This window comes from Nestor notabilis, unplaced genomic scaffold (genome assembly GCF_000696875.1).
Source record: "Nestor notabilis isolate BGI_N333 unplaced genomic scaffold, ASM69687v1 scaffold215, whole genome shotgun sequence".
Lineage (NCBI taxonomy): Eukaryota > Metazoa > Chordata > Aves > Psittaciformes > Psittacidae > Nestor > Nestor notabilis.
This window is the reverse complement of record NW_009929599.1, coordinates 106816-128574: the sequence shown is the minus strand read 5'-3', so window position 1 is coordinate 128574 and position 21759 is coordinate 106816. Positions and strand designations below refer to the sequence as shown.

Below are 21759 nucleotides of genomic sequence, written 5' to 3'. Positions count from 1 at the left end.
CTTGGTGCTACCCTTAAAGAGGCAGCAGTGACTTCTCCTGCCTTGGAAAGTCACGGTATTTTCCACGTTTAGAAAAGGGACTGTTTGCTGTGCACAGGAAGTGAGACCTGTTCTCAGTTTCAGAGCTGCATGGAGCAGTGTCTGAAGCCATGCCAAGGCCCAGCACAGAAGGCTAAAGGGTTCCAAAGGAAAAATGTCAGAACAACTTCACTGATCTCTCATATTGTTCAGTTTTGCTGACTGCTCTTTAAAATGACCTGCTGGACTCTTCCTCTGCTGCAAGTGCCCAGCAGGTACTGATATGCAGTTGTGTAGGACTGTAGAGAGAAGTAGGTCTGCTGTTGCTGTCTTTACTAGATGAACTCTTCTGTTGCTTGTGTGTATAAGCACACTGTGCACATACTCACATGTTCTCTCAGTGTGTTTTGATTTTGATCATAAACTGCGATTCACACTCCTGGTTTCCAATCCCCTCCTCAAAGCTTCTCTCTGACACGCCTTGGAGTATTTATGAATTACTCCTTTGTCTATAGTTACTTTCCTCAAGAAAAGATAATTGAGGCAGTGATGATATTTCCAGGAGTCTGTTTCTACCACAGACTTGATGGGCAGGTTCCAGTCTAGCCTTGGGCTGAGAGGATCAGAATGATTGGAGTTGGAAAGGACCTTAAGTTCCAGCCCTCCGCCATATATGAGAGGTGTTAGAGCACCACTTCTCATGAGTGGTCGTGTTTGTGTTGTTCTCTGGACTGTCTGTTTGAACCAAAAGCTGTATTTAGTGAAGTTGTTCTACTCCAACCTCCCAGCATTGGGGAAAACTTCCAATACATATTGTGTGGAGCTGTGTCTGACAGTCATGCTCCTCTTGTATCAGCTAAAAAAGTAAGACCTTGCAGTGGCAAGATATAAGAGGCACAAATGGTTTAGTTGTGGGTTGTTTTTTTATGTAGATCATGCTTTTGATAACACTTACCATATACTCAAGTTTGTGTTTCTTTAGAAGAGCATCTTCCCTTGTGAAACATAAACAGAGTACTTCTGCAGGAGTAAAACTTGTTTAAAGAAGATGCGAAAATAGCACCACCGTGAGGTACAAACATCTGAAACTTTAATTGCTTCAAAAAGTTCGAAGGAATTGCAGGTAATTTATAGCTGATAGTGCCCCTTTAACAATGCCATGGCAATGTAGAATGTAGAAGTATTTTTCTTTCGGTTGGAGCTGATGCTGTATGTAATAAACAGGACTGTGGCAGTGTTTCTAGATGAGAGGTAGTATTTGGTAATGAGCCAAATCTCATCAGTAAGGGAAAAGTATTAAGATACATATATATGTATATGTATATGTACATACATAAGTGACTAGGTAGGCCTGATTAAATAGAAGATTTGGTTCCTTGGGGTTTGATAATGGTTTTTTCCTTTTTTTCCATGTAGTCAGTATCATAAACTCATTCTTTGAACTATTTTCAGAATACTATTTTGTTTGTAAGGGGAGTAAAAGTTCTGATTGTTTTTTGAAGTCCCCACATAGAAAAACTCGGGAAGAATGATGACCTGCTGCAGGGGAATAAAAAGACAATGTGTTGGTTACAGTTACTTTGAATCTTCTGAAAGCAGTTTCCTTTGTATTTAATTTCTGATACGTTTGTGTGTGTATTACAGGCACACGGTTGCACTGACTCCTACTCGGGCTGGTGGGTTACTGACAATAAAGTCAACAGAACTGTTTCCTAACCCTGGTGCTGCTGCCCAGGGTTTCAGTTTGTTATGACTCATGCACACATGCTGTTCTTTACTCTGGCTTGGGAAGCAAGAATCTAGTTTTACATGTCCAATAAAAACGTGAACTCCACATTTCACACATCCCAGTGTGACTGTGCCTCTCTAAAAGACACCTGTAGAATGACGTTTTCTTTTTTCCAGTCATCTAGATCTATGTGTGATCTGGCTGCAAAACCTTTGAGGAACAAATTGTTTTCTCTGTGTTTTTCAAATGGCACAACCCTTTGTCCTGCAGCCTTTCCATCATCTCATGTTTGTTTGTAATGCTTTTTTGCTTTGTGAAGCCTCATTGTCTCAGCCTCTTCCCCTTCACCACCTGCAGCTTTTGAAACAAGTGAGAGAGGGTGTTCATCCCTTCAGGATTTATCCTGAGATTTGGAAATTCTGTATTCAGATTCCAGTTTTCCCACGATGTTCTTATGCCACCATGTGCTGTGTTACATCTGCGTGTTGTTCTGCACTTGAGAGAACTGTGCACTTGCTGTTTCTACCAGCAGAGCCTGGCAGAGATGAGATAGTGCTAATGCAGAATCTCTGAACCCACGGGTAACATCATACTATGACTAATAGGACCTGTTGAGAGGCAAGATGTATTGATACTGTGGTGGTACATTGATGCAGCTATGCAATTTCTGGTTGGGTGGCTAGCACCTATCTAACCTGCTGAAAATACAGGCAGTGGAATCTTGTGGTTACCTGGAAAACCCTGTGTAGATTTGCTTGGAATGCCCTAGATGCATTTAAGGAAAATGGTCCTGGCAGGAGTTTGTCATCTGTCTTTTATCTGTCAGTTAAAGAAATGTTTTCTCTGGGACAGGAGCTGCTCTTTCGTACGTACCCATATATCCCTTGATTTAGCGGTTAAATCCCTCCCTCCCCACCTTTGTTTTTCAGGGCATTGGGCACTGTTACACAACTACCTGATAATAGTTTAGGGGCGGAAGAAGAGACTAAGAGTATAAAATTAAACTTACATTGCAGCCCAGCGGGTTGACCAAAGAAAAGCTCAGATCTGCAGTATATGTACACATAAGTGCGGAATTGTCTGGGAAAACGTTTGCTTTTCATGTGAGTCTTCTACCTTAAATGTTAAAGTAAAACTTAGTCTGATGTCATACCATTTTGTGAATAGGCCACTTAAGAACAGTAGGGGAGATGCTGTTCTTGTGGCTTACAGGAATGGATCCTGTGCCCTTAAACAGATCTAAAGCCAACAAGAGATTTTCCCACAAGATGTATAAAAGGATGACTTTCCCCTTAGGATTCATTATGTGGCATGTGAACGGTATTGACATCTACTGATTTATGCAAAGCTGAGCGAAACATTGTGTTTTTAAGTCTCAAGTGCTGGGAAGCTTGGCCGCTTTGTGAAAGGGCAGATGGCACAAATGGTTTCACTTAGTCTTTGGGGGCCTGAGCATCTATTTTGGGTCACTGGAGGAATGGGCGAAGTGGTCCCAGCCTTGCACTGGTGGGCATGGGCTTTCCATTGATGGTCCCTGGGGCTGTCACTGTGGGCAGTCCTTGTTCTGCAGGTGCCCACAGCAGGGGTGGCCAGTGAAGATCAGATTTGGTTGTCAGAGCTGGGTGAGATACTTGTGCAGAGACTGTCTTCTTTCTGTGCTGCAGCCGGAAGGTTTTGACAACTCTTGTTTTTCAGGAGAGTTCTGGGTCTCCAAATTATATAATGAGATAACACGGAAGAAGTAAAAACTGGATTGAAATATATATGCACAGGGAAAGCTGCATCTTGTATTATTCAGGTAAACAAAGCTAAAGAAGACGGTTTACACTGTGTATGATGTCTATGTAAAATTTGTCAGTAACCTCTTTGGGTTATACTTTTGAATCATGGAATCCTAGAACAAACCAGGTTGGAAAAGACCGTGAAGATCATGAAGTCCAACCGCTCCCCAGCAGTGCCAAGGCCACCACTAACCTATGGTACTGAGGGCCTTGTCTTCACGGTGTATGAACACTTGCAGGGACAGTGACTCCAGCACTGCCCTGGGCAGCCTGTTCCAATGCCCGAGCACCCTCTGGGGAAGGAATTGTTCCTCAGCTCCATCTAAACCTGCCCTGGGGCAGCTTGAGGCCGCTTCCTCTTGTCCTGTCACTTGTTACTTGGGAGCAGAGACCGACCCCACCTCACTACAACCTCCTGTCAGGCAGTTGCAGAGAGTGATAAGGTCCCCCTGAGCCTTCTCTTCTCCACACTAAACCCCCTCAGGTCCCTCAGCTGTTAAGATCATTGTTGCAGAAGTAGCTCGGTCTGAGTATGACTTGTGCTAATACAATTATTATGTTGAGTTCTGAAACAGCTGTCCTTATAGAAAGCCTCAAGTTCTTTTACTTATTTTCTCACTATGACAGTAATACCACTTTCTAGTGCAAATAGGACATCAATAACCATCCTGCTCATTTGCCAAGTTATTTGTATCAGGAGTAGCTTTGCTCTGAATTTTTTGATTACCTAGCTGTTTGCATAAATGATTAGCATCTAGCATAATGTGCTCGCATTTGGCAGCTCCAGCTTAAAATAACAACTTTGGAATGCTAGAAATTAACTGGCTACATTTTTATCTGAAGATAAATTATGTGACTTAGCTGTGGGCAGAAATGGTCCATTTTCATGAAGTTGGAACTAGTATTTTTGTAACATTGTGCAAGAACTACTACTTGTGTAAGAACTGTCTGATGCTACGTGAGCTGTTGTGCTTTCTGAATGAGCATTTCAGTCACTGCATTTCCAGTGCATTTCCATTAAACCTTGCCAGCACAGTTGCCTACTCTTAAACTTCTGAGGACAAAGTTGCCACTGGTGCAGTTGAACCATCCGTTATGAACCAAATGCAGATTGCAGCACTGCCAGGTACTGAGCAGTATGTTTAGTGCCACACAGCATGCCGCTGTACTGTACTAGCGCATGATGCATGTGATAGTCTCACAGCACAGTTTTACTTGTAGTTTGGTTTTTCAGTCTGTCTGGAGGAGCTGAAATACAAATCCATGTGAGGAGGTCTAAACATGCTGTAATTCCATCTTGTTACACAAATCCTCAGCTTGCTCATTTAATATTTAGGGCTAGAAAGGTAGCAGAAGATTGACTGGAGGGAGAACTACAGACAGCGTTTGAATATGCTGCAAGCTGTTAGGGTTTAGTTCTAATGGACTCTCTTTAATCAGGCTGTTGGACAGAACTACCGTGTCAGTGGATGGGCAGCTGGTTCTGAGGGTAAACTTTACATCTTTGTTAAAGATGGTGTTATATCTGTTGTGGTACTTTAGTCTGAGCATAACACGTGCCAAATGCAGAACTGATGCTCCATCCTCACTGATTGTGAAGGGAGCTTTGCTTAGTTCTTCCCTTGAACACGCAAGCTGGGGCTGCCATTTCTCCTCTGAGCCATTGATAGTGCATCTTAATGTTAAAGTGGCTTTCTGGGAACATCATGCATACTTCAAAATAGTTTGTTGGTGGGTGCTGGCACACACATGTGCAGGAGCGTGCAATGGGCTGTAGTTCATAGCTGGGTAGTCCTTATCAACCTTTCTGTTCTGTTGCATGGTTTTTGGAGCTCAGTTTTCCTTTCTGGGTGGTGGTATATCATAAGGGTCAACAGATTTGCAGTAGTGTGGGAGCACATCAGTCTGGCTTAATGCTTCAGTGGGATTATGCCAGGGGTGAATCTTTCCCATGATTTTCAGAACTGAGCTGTAACTGCTATTTAGTCAATCTGATTCTCTTCGTAAAGTGTGGGTGAGAAGGTCAAGGCAATACCAACCCATTTGCAACCACATATTTAGGGTAAAATAAGCAAAGGGTTTATTTTACAATTAGAGTGTTACATGAGCCTTGGAAATAAACCTCAGTCCTCCACACACCTGGTAACTGGTACCAGGGACTTGGACCCCTTCCCTGAGGTCTGAACTGTGCCTCATCCTGGCAATAATGCAAAAAGAAAAGGGCTTTCCCTCCCCACATGTGCTTCATGCATCGCAGCCCCCCTGCTTTCTCCCAGAGGGGCTGGTCCCTGCCCCAGCAGCATCTTTTAGTGCTGGCCTGGCAGAAAGAAGGGAGCACCGTGCACCTGGCAAGGGTTGCAGGGGTGGCACAACTTCGAGTTCTGCAGGAGAAAAAGCAACTGTGTGTGGGTATAAGTGCTTGTTTTTAATGGCACTGCAGTTTTCCTGGAGGTATTTATTTCTCTGATGCTGTTCTGAAGATCATCTGTCTCGTTGCTGGGGTAAGATTTAAAAATAAATAGGTGCTTGCCCTGTGCGAATGAGAGTGGCAGGGGTCTCATGTGCTTATAAGAACTTGTTTATACCATAGTTTGATTTATGAGTGCGAATATATAACCCTTAAAGCAAAAGTACCTTCAAGCAGTAACACCACGTGAACATATTCTGTGTTTCTTGGAAAAAATCAGCAAACTTTCTCTCAGAAACTGTTGGCTCCCAAAAGCTGGACGTTGCAAACTACTATAGCTGGCTCAGTATCAAATCTGTAACACAATATTCAGTGAGCATAGCAAAAATACAAGGCAGGGGGAGGAGGGAAGTGTTCCATTTTGAATTCACAGTCCCTGCCTAAAGAAGACACTTCTTTACTTCCATCTTAAAAAGAAGAAAAACTGGCCTGGAGATCCTTCTTAAAGCAGTTGATAAACACTTTTGTAAATCAGTGCAGTACTAGATCCCCCCACCTGAAGTGGATTCATGGATTAATCCTTGACTGAATTCTTTTATAAGCAATGTATGGACATTATGTTCTTCAAGTGGATTTCAGTAGAAATTCTAAACCTCTTATATTGGATATTACACAGTAATGAACTGTGTAGATAAGTTTCTTCATGTTAGTTTCTTTGACTGCTACAATATCAGAATATTTTGTCCGCTAAGTATTATCATAACAGAGTGAAAACACTTAATAGAGAGCAGTGATAGGTATAGATCTTCAAATTTCAATTCTGTATTTTGCCTGCTTTGTACTGATAAAGTTAATCTTTGCAGCTGAGTAGTGAGTTAAGATGTCATAAATCCCTCTTAAGTGCATCACTCAAGTCAGAAAATGTGTTTATATGATCTGAGAGTTAAGATTCATTTTTCTCTATTAAAGAACAGCTGTCCTAGCCTGGGCAGTGTAATTCAATACAACACAGCACATTTTGTGCTGGTTTATTAGCACAAATTCGTAATGGCTGTTTTGGAAAATGGGCTATGAATTTATCTAAAGCTCTTCACACTGGAATAGGTAATTCAACCTTACAAAGCCTTGGCACTTGACTTTCATCTTTTTAGAACAAAACACAGAGGCTGTGATGTGATAACTTGAAGTCAGCAAAACAAAATGGTACTTTACCAGCAGCGTTTACTTTGATCAGTTTTCACCACTTGTGCCCTTGCCTTTCACGTAGTACAAATTGCTTTACCAGAGGAACGGGGCAGGAGCCCGCAGACTGTTTTTGTAGTTGGTTTCTGTGGTGATACTCAGCCTTCCATGAAACTGTGATCCCTGGGGATAGAGGAGCCTCAGCAGCGCCTCAACCTTGCTGCTGCAAGACCTTAAAGGAACTCTGTGCATGCTGTGCAGACAGCAGTGACTGGCATGGATACATGCAAATAGAGCTGGCTTGATAGACATGGCACCTCTGAAATGTGCTATCTTTTAAAAGTCTTTATCTTTTTACAGTTTTTAGAATGAAAAATGTATTCTATCAAAAATGACAGAACTTCCCTGTGGTTCATGTCCTAGTCACAGTTCTGGTTTGCTGTTGGTGTGCTTTTTAAAAATGAATTTGTAGGGTTTGTCATAAGGTTTTTTTAGACTAGCGCTAATCTTTTATTTTCACCTCTGACCAAGTTGTCATATTCCTCACAAGTTAGTCATATATTATGTGGAGGAGTGTGTGCCAGAGGAGGCTGCAAAGGGCAGACGTGGGTCTGGAAGAGGAGCTTGCTCTGACAAACAGCTGCTGAAGCTGAGCGTTGTTGCGAGGGCTGTTGCTGACACACATGTCCAGAAAGTCTGGCTTAACTGTTGATTGCACAATGAAGATGCTGGCTGTGCTCATCACATGAGCCTTTCACGGGAAGCAAGATATGTGTTGGACTTACTATCCCACTTGGAGTACTATGTGCAGTTCTGGTGTCCTCAACATAAGAAGGACATGGAGATGTTGGCGCAAGGCCAGAGGAGGTCATGAGGATGATCAGGGGCTGGAGCACATCCCATATGAAGACAGGCTGAGAAAGTTGGGGCTCTTCAGCCTGGAGAAGAGAAGCTGCGTGGAGACCTCATAGCAGCTTCCAGTGTCTGAAGGTGGCTACAAGGGTGCTGGACAGGGACTCTGCATCAGGGACTGTAGTGATAGGACAAGGGGTGATGGGTTCAAACTGAAAGGGGGGAAGTTCAGGTTAGATGTAAGGAAGAAGTTCTTTACTGTGAGGGTGCTGAGGCGCTGGCACAGGTTGCCCAGAGAAGTGGTGAATGCTCCATCCCTGGCAGTGTTCAAGGCCAGGTTGGACAGAGCCTTGGGTGACATGGTCTAGTGTGAGGCATCCCTGCCCATGGCAGGGTGTTGGAACTGCCATGATCGTATGGACCTTTCCAACCCAAACCGTTCTGTGATTCTATGATTTTCTTGTACCGTTGTCATGCTGGTATCTGCTTGGTTGACGTGCTGACCCTTAATATGTTTTAAAATTGACATGGGCAGATCAGCAGCAGCTGCTTGATAAACGAATCGACACCAGCTGAAAACACTGGGTCTGTTCAGCCTGGAGAAGAGAAGCTGCATGGAGAGCTCCGAGCAGCTTCCAGTGTCTGAAGGTGGCTACAAGGGTGCTGGACAGGGACTCTGCATCAGGGACTGTAGTGATAGGACAAGGGGTGATGGGTTCAAACTGAAAGGGGGGAAGTTCAGGTTAGATGTAAGGAAGAAGTTCTTTACTGTGAGGGTGCTGAGGCGCTGGCACAGGTTGCCCAGAGAAGTGGTGAATGCTCCATCCCTGGCAGTGTTCAAGGCCAGGTTGGACAGAGCCTTGGGTGACATGGTCTAGTGTGAGGCATCCCTGCCCATGGCAGGGTGTTGGAACTGCCATGATCGTATGGACCTTTCCAACCCAAACCGTTCTGTGATTCTATGATTTTCTTGTACCGTTGTCATGCTGGTATCTGCTTGGTTGACGTGCTGACCCTTAATATGTTTTAAAATTGACATGGGCAGATCAGCAGCAGCTGCTTGATAAATGGACTAGGTGAGCTAAAAGTGCTTTAGTGCATTTAATGGGTCTGGTTTAATTTTCTTTTGGTGGTGTTTGACTAAACTGCTTATAGAGCTGTCTGAGATGCAGAAAACTTTGAGACATGTTATTGGCAAGTACAAAATGTGTGTATTTTATAAGCTTGTTTGCACATGTAAGAATGGATGGAGAGTATCTGGGTTTAGATATCTAATGTGAAAAAAAAAAAACCAACCCAAAATCTTACATGGGAGTTCCAGAAAAAGAATTAATTTTACCACGGAGTTCAGTGAGTTCAGAATTTCACACCATGTCTTCATACACAGCTGTACAGCACTGAACATGACTGGTTTTGGATGGAGTTTCTGGGCAATGCTTCACTTAAATATTTAATAATACAGATTCTGCCAGTGAAAATACAAAAAGAAAGGGAAAAATTCTAGTTAGCTCTTCTGCTGTTAATTAGAACCATGTTGTTTGGTGGTTTGAAGTGATCCAGTTACCTTTCTGTTAGTTTGTGGAGTGTTCAGAAGGTGCTGTGAACTGTCTAGACGTTCAAGAGAGGATGTGCCTTGAAGAGCTCATAAGCTAAGGCAAGAGCGAAAGATGGCCAGGGGAAGGGGACCACCACTTAGGATTCAGCCAGTATCTGGCTTAACTGGAGCCACAGTGGGGGCACTCCAGCAGAACTGACATTCGGGTGAGAGATACCATTGTAGATCATGCACTGCAGTGCTGTGGATGGAGACAGCCATGCCAGAGGCTAGTAAGAGGCAAGAAGATGTGAGCATGACTGTGACAGCAGAAAGCTTAAAGTGTTTTAGTTCACCTACTGCTGTTACTCACGTGCCTGGCAACTAGGTTGTAGGCAAAATGCTAGTAACTCCCCACAGCAGTTTGCTGGAAAATCTTTCCAAGGGCCAGGAAAAAGTCTCTCATAAGAGATACCACTGTTGTGTATCATCAAGAACAGACAGGGATGGGACAAGCATAAATATGAGGCAGGGGAATAATTACACTCTGAGGAGTCTGTTAATTTGGTGTGACTTCTCAGTGGGAACAGTCATGTTCAGATGAGGCTGCCCAGCTGCTCCTCAGCAGTGCTAGCTCTGAAGCAAAAATGAATTACGAGAAATAAGATGACCAAGATGGTCCTGAGCCATTTTTGAGCAGCTCTGGGGGTTGTTCTTCTTCGCCTGTAAAACCAAGCTGGTGCTGAGGACTCCATTATGCTAAGAAGTGTAGTGACAGGGAATATATATGCCAAGAAATACAGTGACAGAGGCTGCTGCAGAAGCTTGCTCACATTGACTGTGTTCTTTCTCAAGTTTAGGACTGGGAATCTGAATTCCACATTCTGTTGCTGTCTCATTCATGAGCGAGCTGAGGAGTGCAATGTTGCGAAGTTACATTTATTCTGAAAACTTTCACAGAAATACTTAATTTACTTATGAAGAATTAACTGATTTTATGTTCAAGTCCTGTAGCTTAAGGATCAGTCTGCACGTTTCAGGCAGAAATGTAGGAAAATTCCATTATGTGATATAACTTATCCTACAGTTCCAGCCAAAGGCATGGATAGATACATCACTACTTCTGAATACAGCTCAAACTTTGTTGATTATTTCCATGCATGTATGGAAATAGTCATATATGTGCATATTATATACATATTTAACTTCCAAAGCTTAAAGGAATAGCAGCTCCAAAATCTGATGGTAGACCCAGTTGCAAAGAGTCTCTGACTTTCACAATTAAGGTCGTGTGATTGCTCTTGATGCTCTCTCATCTGACCAAACCAACAGGCAGAAATCTTCCTGAAGTCTAAAACATCTGTCTTGTCTGACAGGTGTTGGCTTTGAATAAACTTGTCTGAGATTAGTTGAAACAGAGATACTTCTCCATTTCCTTATTACCCAAAGGACTTGGCCTAGCTGTTTCTGAGATGAAGTTTTCAGAGTGTGTCATATTTCTTGTATCACTTATGGTTTTCATAAATACCAGAGGCTTTAAATACTAGAAATGTTAAAAAATTCTAATAGGAGCTGCTGCTTTGCGTTAACCTGACATTCTAATGAAAGCACAACCAGGGTGCAAACCCAAACTGAGTGTGCATGGGCCAGTGTGAGAGAACTGGTTATTTACATAAACCTATGTTATAGCTCATTTCATCAGTAGTTACACTAGTCTTTACTAGTATCCTTTAGGAAACCCAGTTATCATTGGGTGTGAAAACAGAGGCATATGTTAAGAGTGGATGTGCTTAATATTCATTCCATTTAGTGTAGTAGGTTTTCTCTTTGACACTTGAAAGTTTAGAGAGATTTAAACTGGGTGGCACTTTATGCCACTTGGAGCTAAGAAAAAACAAATCAGAATAAAAATTGAATTTATATTTACCAGATCAGACTGCAAAATATATAACTGGGCTACTTTGGTCTGCTTAGATTGCAGTATTTTTCCTGCTCTGTAAGAAAATATAATGCCAGAACAAGGTAATAATATTTAATAGTTTAAACAGCTTATTACTAATTAGCTGTGATTACAGCAGAAAACCCACAAGAATTACTGAAAGCTTTTTAACAGCCATGAATTTAATAGCAGTTCTAAACACCTTTTTCTTTCCAATTCTCCATTTCTAGACAGAACAACAAAGTGGAAGCCTTGTAAAACAAATAACATTATCTTCTCTCTTGTTTTCAGCTAACAGAATTCTTTTGGCTCTATAGGACTGACACTGTAAAGCAGTTCTTATAGCTAAGATCATGACTGTTTGGCATTTGAAGTCTCTGTCATCCCGCTAGCATTGAGTGCTGACACCTTGCAGTTCCCTAAAATGAGAAATGTGGTCCCTGGAGGATGTGGTAATCTATGATACTGGATGTTTTCTGTTGGAAATGCACAAGTACAGCTCGGGCCAAGCAGGGAGGAAGGTGGCTCCTTTTGGTGGAAGCTGGTGGTGGTGCCCAATCCTCCTGCAGGCAGGGCTAGCCCTGCCCCGGCTGCTGGCTGAAGAGAGCAGCTGCTCATCCTTTTTAGCAGTGTAGATATAGCACAAATATGGAATTATTCTTTTAATACCAGTTTTCCAACAAGTTTTAATTAGGATAACAAATATATGGATGTTCTCAGTGTCCCTAGAGGTGTACTTACGGGATTAGACACCTGTTTCACAGTGGGACTCAAGACATGTTCATTCACTGGCTTGTAAGAATCAAGTAAACTTTGCATGTCAGCATGTGTTTACCAGTTGGAGTGGTGACACAGCCAGTTGTTTGCTAGCTTTCTCCCAAGCTGTTGAGTAGCAGAAAAAAGTCTTTCTGCTGTCTTCCAGGTGTCTGTCAGACCTGAGACCTAGCTTAGACTTTTGCTTGGCAGTCGTGGTAAGCTTTTCACTTGGAGAGAGGAATAAAGAAAATTAAAAAATAACAATTAAAAAGAGCTAATTTGTTCTTTTGGAAATATTTCAACAGTAATGGGTACCTAATACTCAGTTTGGCCCCTGGCGTTCACCTACTTAGTTTGCCAGATGAACCTGCATTGACTTTAATGAAACTGATGCTTACCACTATGTAGTAATAATGTGATAAACTATTAGTTGCTTCTGTGTCTCAGATTTCCTTTCAAATTCTCTAGCAGGAAACACAATGAATTCTGAATTACCTGTGTGCTCACGTCTGCATGCCACCACTCAGATTGGTGGCTGAGTTCGTGCTTGCTCCCTCTACGCTTTTCCTGGGAAGAGCTGTGATTGTCCCACTGCTGTGAGACATCAGCTTGCCTGCTCAGTCTGTGTGATAGATCATCTCTCCATTGCACTCTAAAGCCTTTTTCCTGTAAATCAGGATGAGCTATAAAGCCAAATGCTGACTGCTTAAAAACTTAGATACTGCAAAACCACTATAATATCAATTACAAGTTGTTATAAGCTAAACACTGGCAGGCTGTTCTTTGTCATGCGTTTGGTTAGGGTTTTGCCCCAGATTGTGTCCTCTCTAGAAGGGCAGCACTGGGACAGGAGGAGCAGGGCAGGAGAGGCTTCCAGCAGCTACAAACTGATTGCTTACAAATCACCTCTGACAGGTTGCCTCTCTTCTACAACGTCCACTTTCCTGGGATCATTTTCCATGTGTATCCTTTTAGTCCCTGAAGACAGGCATTTTCTTTCCCTAGTGTATGTTAAACTTTTTGTTGGAATTCCTTCCAGAAACTGGTGTGGTGCCTGCTTGTGTTTCTGGATTTGTCCCTTCTGTTTTTTGTTTGGTTGGTTTCGTTTGTTTTGCACATTAGATTTATGTCTTAATAGCATCAGCAGATTAGGTTTGTACTTTAAGCCAGCTTTGTAGACGACCAGCTAGAAACCAGAAATCAGAGTTTGCTTTGCAGTTCTTCTTATCTCCTTGTTCTCCAAGTCTCAGCTTAGTGGTTTGACCTTTTGCATAAGCTATTTTTCATCAGCATTTGCCAAGGTTTTCTTAAACACTTTAGCAGTGCTTTGCAAGCATGGAGCACAAACGTTAACTGTTTCATTCTTTATATTATCTATGCTCTGTTGACTGATTTTGGGGGGAAGTAGATTAGCCTATAATCTTGAGTCAAGAGGTCTGAATGCTGAAAGCTATAATATGTATAAAAATGACCTATCAAATTTCACTTTGGTTTTGAAACTTGCAAGGAAGTATTCATAGATTTCTGTGTTTCTCTGTAGGTCACGTTACATTTGAATCCAATTTCATCAGTGCATATTCACCAGAAGCCTTTGGTGTTTCTTCTCAACTCTCCTTTGCCTCTGGTCTGGAAGCTAAAAACAGAAAGATTGGCACCTGGAATCCGAAGAGTTTTCTTTGTAAGTACACACAGGCCTCTGGCCTGCTCTGTATCATAGCTACTTGTTGCACAAGACATAGAGTTAATGGCATTCATTTGGAAAGTTTTCAAACATACATTAAAAAAACCCCAAGTTAAGAGGAGGTCAGGTTTCAGTGTGGGGCTCTGGGGAACAGTTAGGTGGTAGGGCAAAGCAGTTTGGAAAAAGTAACCAATTCCTTGTTAGGTGAATTCAAGGAAAAGAAAGCAAACCTGCCTCTTCAGGATCTGCGTATCGTGCAGTTAGCAGCTATTCCAATTCGAAAAGCTGTGAGGTTATAGCAGATTGCCAGTCCTGATTAGAAGTGTAACAGTACCATAATGCAAAAAGTCTGAAAGCAGTGGGAACTATTATGGGTGGACGCTAGTTGTGTGGTCTGTGACCAAAACAAAATGTGTGTGTATTGAGCTCAATATGTACAATTATGGTTTATCCTCTAATGCAGCTTCGTCTATTGCAGTGACTGAGCTAAGCCCAGAATGAAGTCACTTTCATTTCTCAGAAAGACTGGAGCACTGCTTATAATGTAGGATCCAAATATTACCTAGTGTTTGTAAATCATGTCCTTACAGTTTGCCAGGACATTCAAGTTTGCTATTTGTAGTGAAACAGACAAGTTGTTTGGATGAAATTTTTAGTGCGTGACATCATGTCTAATCACGAGTCGTCTTTATCAGAGTTGCAGCTTTTACTATATTCAATTCTAATTGCAGAACTAACCTTGATTATTTTTAGCTGTATCCTTATAGGGTTTAATTTTGCTCCTCCAGCACAGCTGACAGTGGTAGGCAAGACTGTTTCTGCAGTCCCAGATGGAAACTTGATGGTGTCACTTGTGCATCAACAGCAGGGGAAGATGGACAGTGCTGAAGCATTAGTGCAGTGGAAAGGGACAATGCTCTCTCAGTTGACCTGCTATAGTGGTGACACCATTAAGTGTACCAAGAGTCCTATCACTTGCTGGACACCAAAAGCTTCCTGGGTTTTTCTTTTTCCTGTCATCAGGGCACATAAGTAGGAGTATCCTTGATATTTTGAACTCTGAAGGACTCCATCCTGTTTCTGGTACAGTGTGTTACTGATTGGTGCAAAGAACATGCACTTTTTGTCTTCTAAGGTATTCACAATCTTAGGTTTTTCTCATTATTGTGTTAGAGACTCTTGACTATTATCTTTCTGTTGATCATTCCTGGTATATGTCCTTAACGCAACCAGTACAGTTCAGGTCTGGTTCGAAAATGACTGAGGAACGAGATGATGAACAAAAATATTGTAATAGTCCTCACTCCTCTCCTGGCCAAAAGAAACAGCACCTTTCATCAGTTAAGCAAGTCTTGGATCTACTTTCAGTTTAGATCTCCTCCTACAATTACTGCGTCATCACTCCCATTTCATATCAGTTAGTTCAACGATCTCTTCCCCTCTCTTTCTCCTCCTCCTCTTCTTCCTCCTCCTTCTCTTCCTCATTCTCCTCCTTCTCTTCCAGGATTTCCCTTTCCCCTTGCCTCTGGGAGTGAAGCGGTGTTCTGCTGAGAGCCATCCATTTCTGCTCAGCAGACTGTGCTGGTGTTCAGGCTGTGATCATGCTGGGCTTGCTTGGTTTGGCTCAGCGGGGCTTCAGCAGGCTGCGTTAAGGCATAGGAACAATAGGAATGTGCCTAAGGCCTCATCTGCCAAAACTGTACCATTAGCTAAGTGTTTGCTTCAGAAAACTGTTTCAAGCTCTCCTGGTTACAAAAACAGGCTTGGAAATGAGAGCAGCAGCACTCTTGATTTGTGCCAAACAAGAAGTTGCCTGACCTCAGGAACTGCCACAGTGGTTTAAACCTGATGCTGCAGGAAAGGGGTGTACTGTCTCTCAGGTGGGGCAGCAGTAGCAGGTAGATGCTGCAGGTTTGGCCCTTTGGTGGGACTCCAGTAACTCCTCTCAGTACTCCAGCCTCTTAGGCTCTGCTGGTCTTAGTAAGGGCTGAAAGTTGTGATGCCTTATCCGTCCTCTGAGCACGTGCCTGTGGTGCTACGGTAGCACTGCTTCCCATATAAACTGTGCAGATATGGACGGGGAGCTCTCCTTTCCAGTGCACGGAGTGAACTGGCTCTTAGTGTTGACCCATCCCTAATCATGTTTAAACATCTGAATAACAATTCTGTCATTAACAATTTTGGATCTTTTCAAGTGCTGTATGATTTATGAAGAGGGACTGCAGTGATAGGACAAGAGGTGGTGGGTTCAGACTAAAACAGGGGAAGTTCAGGTTAGATGTAAGGAAGAAGTTCTTTACTGTGAGGGTGCTGAGCCTCTGAAACAGGTTGCCCAAAGAAGTGGTGAATGCTCCATCCCTGGCAGTGTTCAAGGCCAGGTTGGACAGAGCCTTGGGTGACATGGTCTAGTGTGAGGCGTCCCTGCCCATGGTAGGGGGTTGGAACTGGATGATCTTAAGGTCCTTCCCAGCCCAAACCATTCTATGATTCTATGTTTGTTCTTCCTTCCACCATGTTAAGGTTTCTATTCTTTCCTATAAAGAGCTTGAACAAAAAATGCCAGACCCACCATTACCTCTCCCAGTTTAGTCCCTCAGCCCCTCTCACCCTAAAACTGAATTCTCTGTGTGTTCTCTAAGGCAATATTTTTGCTGCAAGCGTAAGCTAACTTCAGTCTCTTAACCAGGAGTCCATCAGCCTTCCTGCTTTTCATGTACCAGTGTGGTTGGGATGATAGGCCATGAGGTTACAGACTGAACAACTTCAAGTGTAGTAATCACCCATGGGTTTTGCACAGTTCCACTCTGCTCTCAGGGACAAATGCATTGTTTTCCCAAAAGCTCTCTGAAGAAAAGAACACAGAAAGCATGGGAAATGCTGAGGAGGTCCTAGCAGCACCTGTGGGCGAGTGCAATATGCCAGAAAGAAATGAAGGGGCTGTAGTTTTGCAGCCTAGGTGTGTAAATAACAGCTGCAAGGGCTGCAGAGTGCAGAGCTCACTGCCTTGGTCCTGGTTTGAAAATGCTTGGCTTATCCTTGTACTTCTGCGGCTCTGTCCTGCTCATTCTCCTTCAATATATAGCCAAGCCAGAAAGCAGAGTGTTTTGAATCAGAAAAGTTTTCAAATTTAAAAAACCCCGTTTTTAATGCCCTCAAATTCTGTGCTCAGAACAGAAATCTGTGTCACACATACCATAGGAATGTCATAACTATTGTGTCTGTCTCTATGGAAGCCTCGGGCAGAATAATCATTGACTTTCCAGCTTCTCTTTCCAACTTTGCATACAATACGTTCATTCACAATTTTAATAATACACTGTATGTAAAGTATGAATTGCAGGGGTTCATTGATTGATCCCTAGTTAGAAAGGTAAGTAAAGAGGTTTAAATGGCAACTCCTAGGACTTGCTGCTGACAAAGACAACACCCCTAGAGCCAGGTCAGTGTTAAAGAATCATGTAACCATCAGTAAGCATCATCCTAGATGGTTATTTCTTTTTGTGACTAGCTATTATTTTTCCCTGTAAAGCATCATAATAAAGTTCTTAATCTGTTCCAGGGAGGTGTGTTTTGAATAAATCAATACATAAAAAATACAAATGAATTGTGTTAGAAGATCCGAGGTTACTTCTACCAAAGAAGGTAACTTCAGGATATGAGCAGATAATGAACTGGAGCACTCTGTAAAGTGCTGTTAGTACCAGTGTATAGGTGGAGAAACTGGGGCACACTGAGCTTAAATGATGTTTATATTGGAGCAGAGGGTAGAGTTAGGGCTCTGTGTTCTCAGTGTCCTCATTAGAAAGATGGTCTGCTGCCTTTGCTCTGTGAATTCATTGTTTGAGTTTCCACTAAAGCTAAGCTGCCCCAGATTGCTTTATTTAAAGGAAAGGATGAAAAGATTTAAAGCTTGTCTCTGCACATGTTCCAAAGACCAGGAAAATACAGTACTACCGAGTTGGGTTGGAGTTTAACTTCTTATCATACAGTTCAAGCTCAGATTTTTGCCTTGAGCCTGTTCCTCCATTAGGCAGAAGTTTAACATGAATGGGGGTGAAAATGCAGCCTCTGCGCATATGGTTGTAGTGCAGAGGGAAGCATGAAATACCTCCCTGGTAAATGCTTTTCAGCACAAAAATGTAAATTTGGTGTGTACATGTGGTTTTGCACTTATTTTTGTCATGTGATGCACATAGCTTCACTCAGCACAGTGACTTGGCACATGCTTTATCTTCATGGGCGCAGCTCACAGTTTCATTTTCACAAAACGCCTGTTGGTTCCTAAACCTCATAGTGGAACAAACTATCAATCAAATTAAAGCCTTATTGTATTGTCATTTTGCTTCTTGGGGTCCTTTCCCCATCTATAAATGAGAAAAAATGCTAGTGAATAGTCTTAAAAAATACTGGCATCTTGATAAAAACCTGATGTAAATTGCTGTATGTGTGCTAGAGAAAAGTGGATATAATGGTGAGTATGTAGTGTGGTGTTAACAATACATTTGGCATAGGCTAATTTTCAGACTCTGCATGAGTTATATATGTCTTGATGGGTTAAGTAGGTGGTGCTGGGAAAATTATTATGATTTTAGTAAAGTAAGTTTCATTGTGTTAAAAATAAATATACCTGAAGTATCATGGCACTTCAGTACAAAAATACCTGGAACGGGTTAGTGCATGAACTCCATGTGACCTAAGTATTGAAAATCACCACTCTGATCACTGGTATATGGAGTCATAGTAGTCTGGTTGGATATTTTTTATATATCTCAAAAATGCAACAATTTGGAACTGGGCATTTTCTGTTAAGGTGTTTCTGGGCTGGACCATTAGCTTTCTTGTCACTCAGAACAGCAGTGGATGGGTGGAAAGGTCTGCTCAGTTCAGCAAGGGGGGAACACTTAATATCTGTGCTAAATATAGATATATTTCAATGTATTTTTATATATAAATACAAATATATTTTGCTTAGCTGGAAATAAATGCCAAAATTATATCTTAAAAAGGGAGTGCAAGAGGAAGTTGGAGGATGATTAGATTACAACAGATTGCAGCTTTACATAAGCTAGGTAACACCTGTAGAAAATGCTTTTACCTATGATCTTTTTGCAGGTCAGTCTTGCAGAAAAACCTTACCAGACATCTCCCACCACCACACTTTGAAGTTCTCATATAACAAAATAATTTCCTCCCTTTCCATCAAGTCGTTATTTCTCCCCTTCCCTAAAAGCAGTTTATTGCGAACGTGTCCTGGCAGAAAACCAGCAGTTTAATGTAACTACCCAGAAAGAGGGTTTTACAGGTGTTACTCAGCTAGTGATATTTTTGAGTTTTTCTTTAGATTTGGTAACCTTCTCATTTGCTTTTCCAGCCTAGGAATGTCTTTACTAGGCAGATGATAGTAGTGAGAATTAAGGACTCAATCTTTTCTGATTTCTTGACAGAAATCACTGTTAGAATAGATCCCAAATCCCCTTAAACATCTACATATGTGATTTTGTATAATACTGGATTTAAGATATGATTCTTCAGCTCTTTCTCTGAGTCAGTTTTTCAGGTGATCAAATGAGTAAGAGTTAGGGATGTGAGAGCATTTATGCAAGCAAATAACCTTACTTACAAGAACCCCTTTAATAGGAATGAATGTGCGTATTACATTAGTAAAATGGAAGAAGCAATGGCATTAATGATAACTACAAAACCAGATCACATGCTCTTGGCTTGAGATTTGAAAAGAAAAAAGAAAAGCTTTAAAGAAAAGTAAGTGATAGAATGAAGAGTTTAATTATTAGTCATTTCTGTATTTATAAGAAGTAAAAGGCCATGTTCTTATTACTTCAGCCAATAGCTGGTTTATTCCTTTCACTTCATGAAAATATGGTTCACATATTTTGGGTCCCTGCCACCAAACCACAGACTGTTCTATGGTTTGCACTAGATTTTGGATGATTGACAAAACTCACTGAAAAACAAGTGCTATTTGTTTTCCTGTGCCTAGTATTTAACGGGAAATCAGGAGGCTAAATTTCCAATCACTGGTTAAACAGACCCAGATGTGAACAGAGTGCTCTGCTAGGAGAAGAAGTGAGGAAGGATAGGAAATGCATGACTAGTGATAAATTTGGTATAAAAAGTGACCTTTCACTGTTCAAAGTAAAAGCAGGAGATTTTCAGTGTTGTGTAACAGTGTGAAGAGGAATTTAAAAGGACGTTTACATTTCTATAGAAACCTGGGTTTATTTTTTTTGTAAATCTTCATCCTCCTTCTACTCAGGAGCTGGAAGTAATCCTGTAGTTGCCCTTTTCCACTTGGCAGAGTTCATATTCCCTGATGCCCTCCCTACACCATTTCCTTGCCTTTTAAAAGAATGTGAAAATGAATAAGTGTCTAATTAAAAGCAGTGTTTAATAAGCAGTAACTTTTACAATGCTTTTCACAATAGTCAGGTTCCCTGGAGACTTTGTCTCCTGGTCCACTTCACCCCCTCTGCTTCTCCAAAGCCTGTATAACTGGTTTACTCCCCAGAATATCAGGGGGACCTCAGACTATGTATGGTGGTTGTTCTGAAGTTCTTGGCAGTAGAATGGAAGGATTTTGTCAGAAGTAGGGATGGCAGAACATGACAGGGTGGTGAATACATGTTTGAAAGTGATGCATTGTTTGCATTCAGTAAAAGGAGTTTGAGTACAATAACCCTAGTGAGGCATCTTTAAATATCTAGTTTTCTTCTTTTGGTTGTTTGGGGTTTTATGTGGGTTCTTTCTACTTTTATTTTTTTTCAAAGCTTGCTTCAGGAAGGCGCTCCAGAAGAGAGTGGTATTTCTGGCTTAGGAAGCAAGATATAGTACATGAAGCAAATAGGCAGTGTACGGTAAGAAATGTCTATATGTGGTAGTGTGATGTCCCAAAATAGGGAAGTTTTATGATGCATAGGTGTCCTCTGCTTTCACTGGGAACACTTCAGTTTGGACAGAAATACTGCAAAAATACCAACTTGCCAGTAAATTTCAGAAGGAGGAAGGCAGGTCTGTGTGCCTTAGATTCTCCTTTCTTGTGGATTTCAAGTCCTGTACTTTCTGGAGCCTGATTTGCCAAGAGTATCACCTAGTTAGTACTAGATCTTCTCCTGTCCCAAGTGTTTTAAGCCATCTTTCAAAACTCAGGCTTTACTGCTTGGTGTTTCTTTCAGCTTCAAGAGCGGGCTGTCTTCAGTGGGTCACCACTCCAACCAAAACCTTGTGTTAGGAGTGTGGATGGGCCACATCTTGGATCTTATGCTGGTCTTTCTCATTGCTGCAACTGACTGATCCTGAATGCTCCCTCTCACAGTCCCCCTAGGAGCTCAGACCCATCGCTTTCAGAGCAAGGGAGGCTGATAGTTAGGAAGACGTGGGTTTTAAGTTAAACCAGGCTGCAAGAGTGAGGAAGGAAACAACGTTCGGGCATTTAGTGATTGAGGTGTGTTTTGCAGACCCATTGTGCAGGAGGCTGAGGGGCCTGGAACGAGTGTCCACAGTGGTCTTCTCTGTACGGTCACAGCTCCTTCCCTTTTCTGCTTGTTTCAGTAAACAGGGGGTTTAGCTAGTGGAAGTTTACAGAGGCAGGCAGCAGATCCTGGCAAACTATTGGTGTTAGTGACGTGGAGATAATAAATCACAACAGGTTGTGTTACTGAGTCATCCATTCCAGTGGAAACTATAGCTGCAGTTGCACAGATACGCTTTTATTCTCCCCTTCTCTTCTTCCACTACATTGAATCTAACTTGAAACAGAATCCCTGCAAAGGCTTCTGCTGCAGTATTTTGTTTAGATCAAACGAGTGTTACGTTGAGTCTACGAAGGTGGTGCTGGATTAATGTGAGATGAGTGAACAATTACC

The 21759-nt window shown here is 42.0% G+C and overlaps 1 protein-coding gene across 1 annotated transcript in view; it reads left to right on the top strand.

Moving 5' to 3' along the window:
• Positions 1 to 21759, top strand: part of TGFBR3 (transforming growth factor, beta receptor III) — a 102258-nt gene that overhangs the window by 42097 nt on the left and 38402 nt on the right. The window contains exon 3 of the mRNA XM_010015045.1: positions 13739 to 13876. Coding sequence (XP_010013347.1) covers positions 13739 to 13876 — 138 coding nt within the window. The remainder of the gene's footprint in view (positions 1 to 13738; positions 13877 to 21759) is intronic.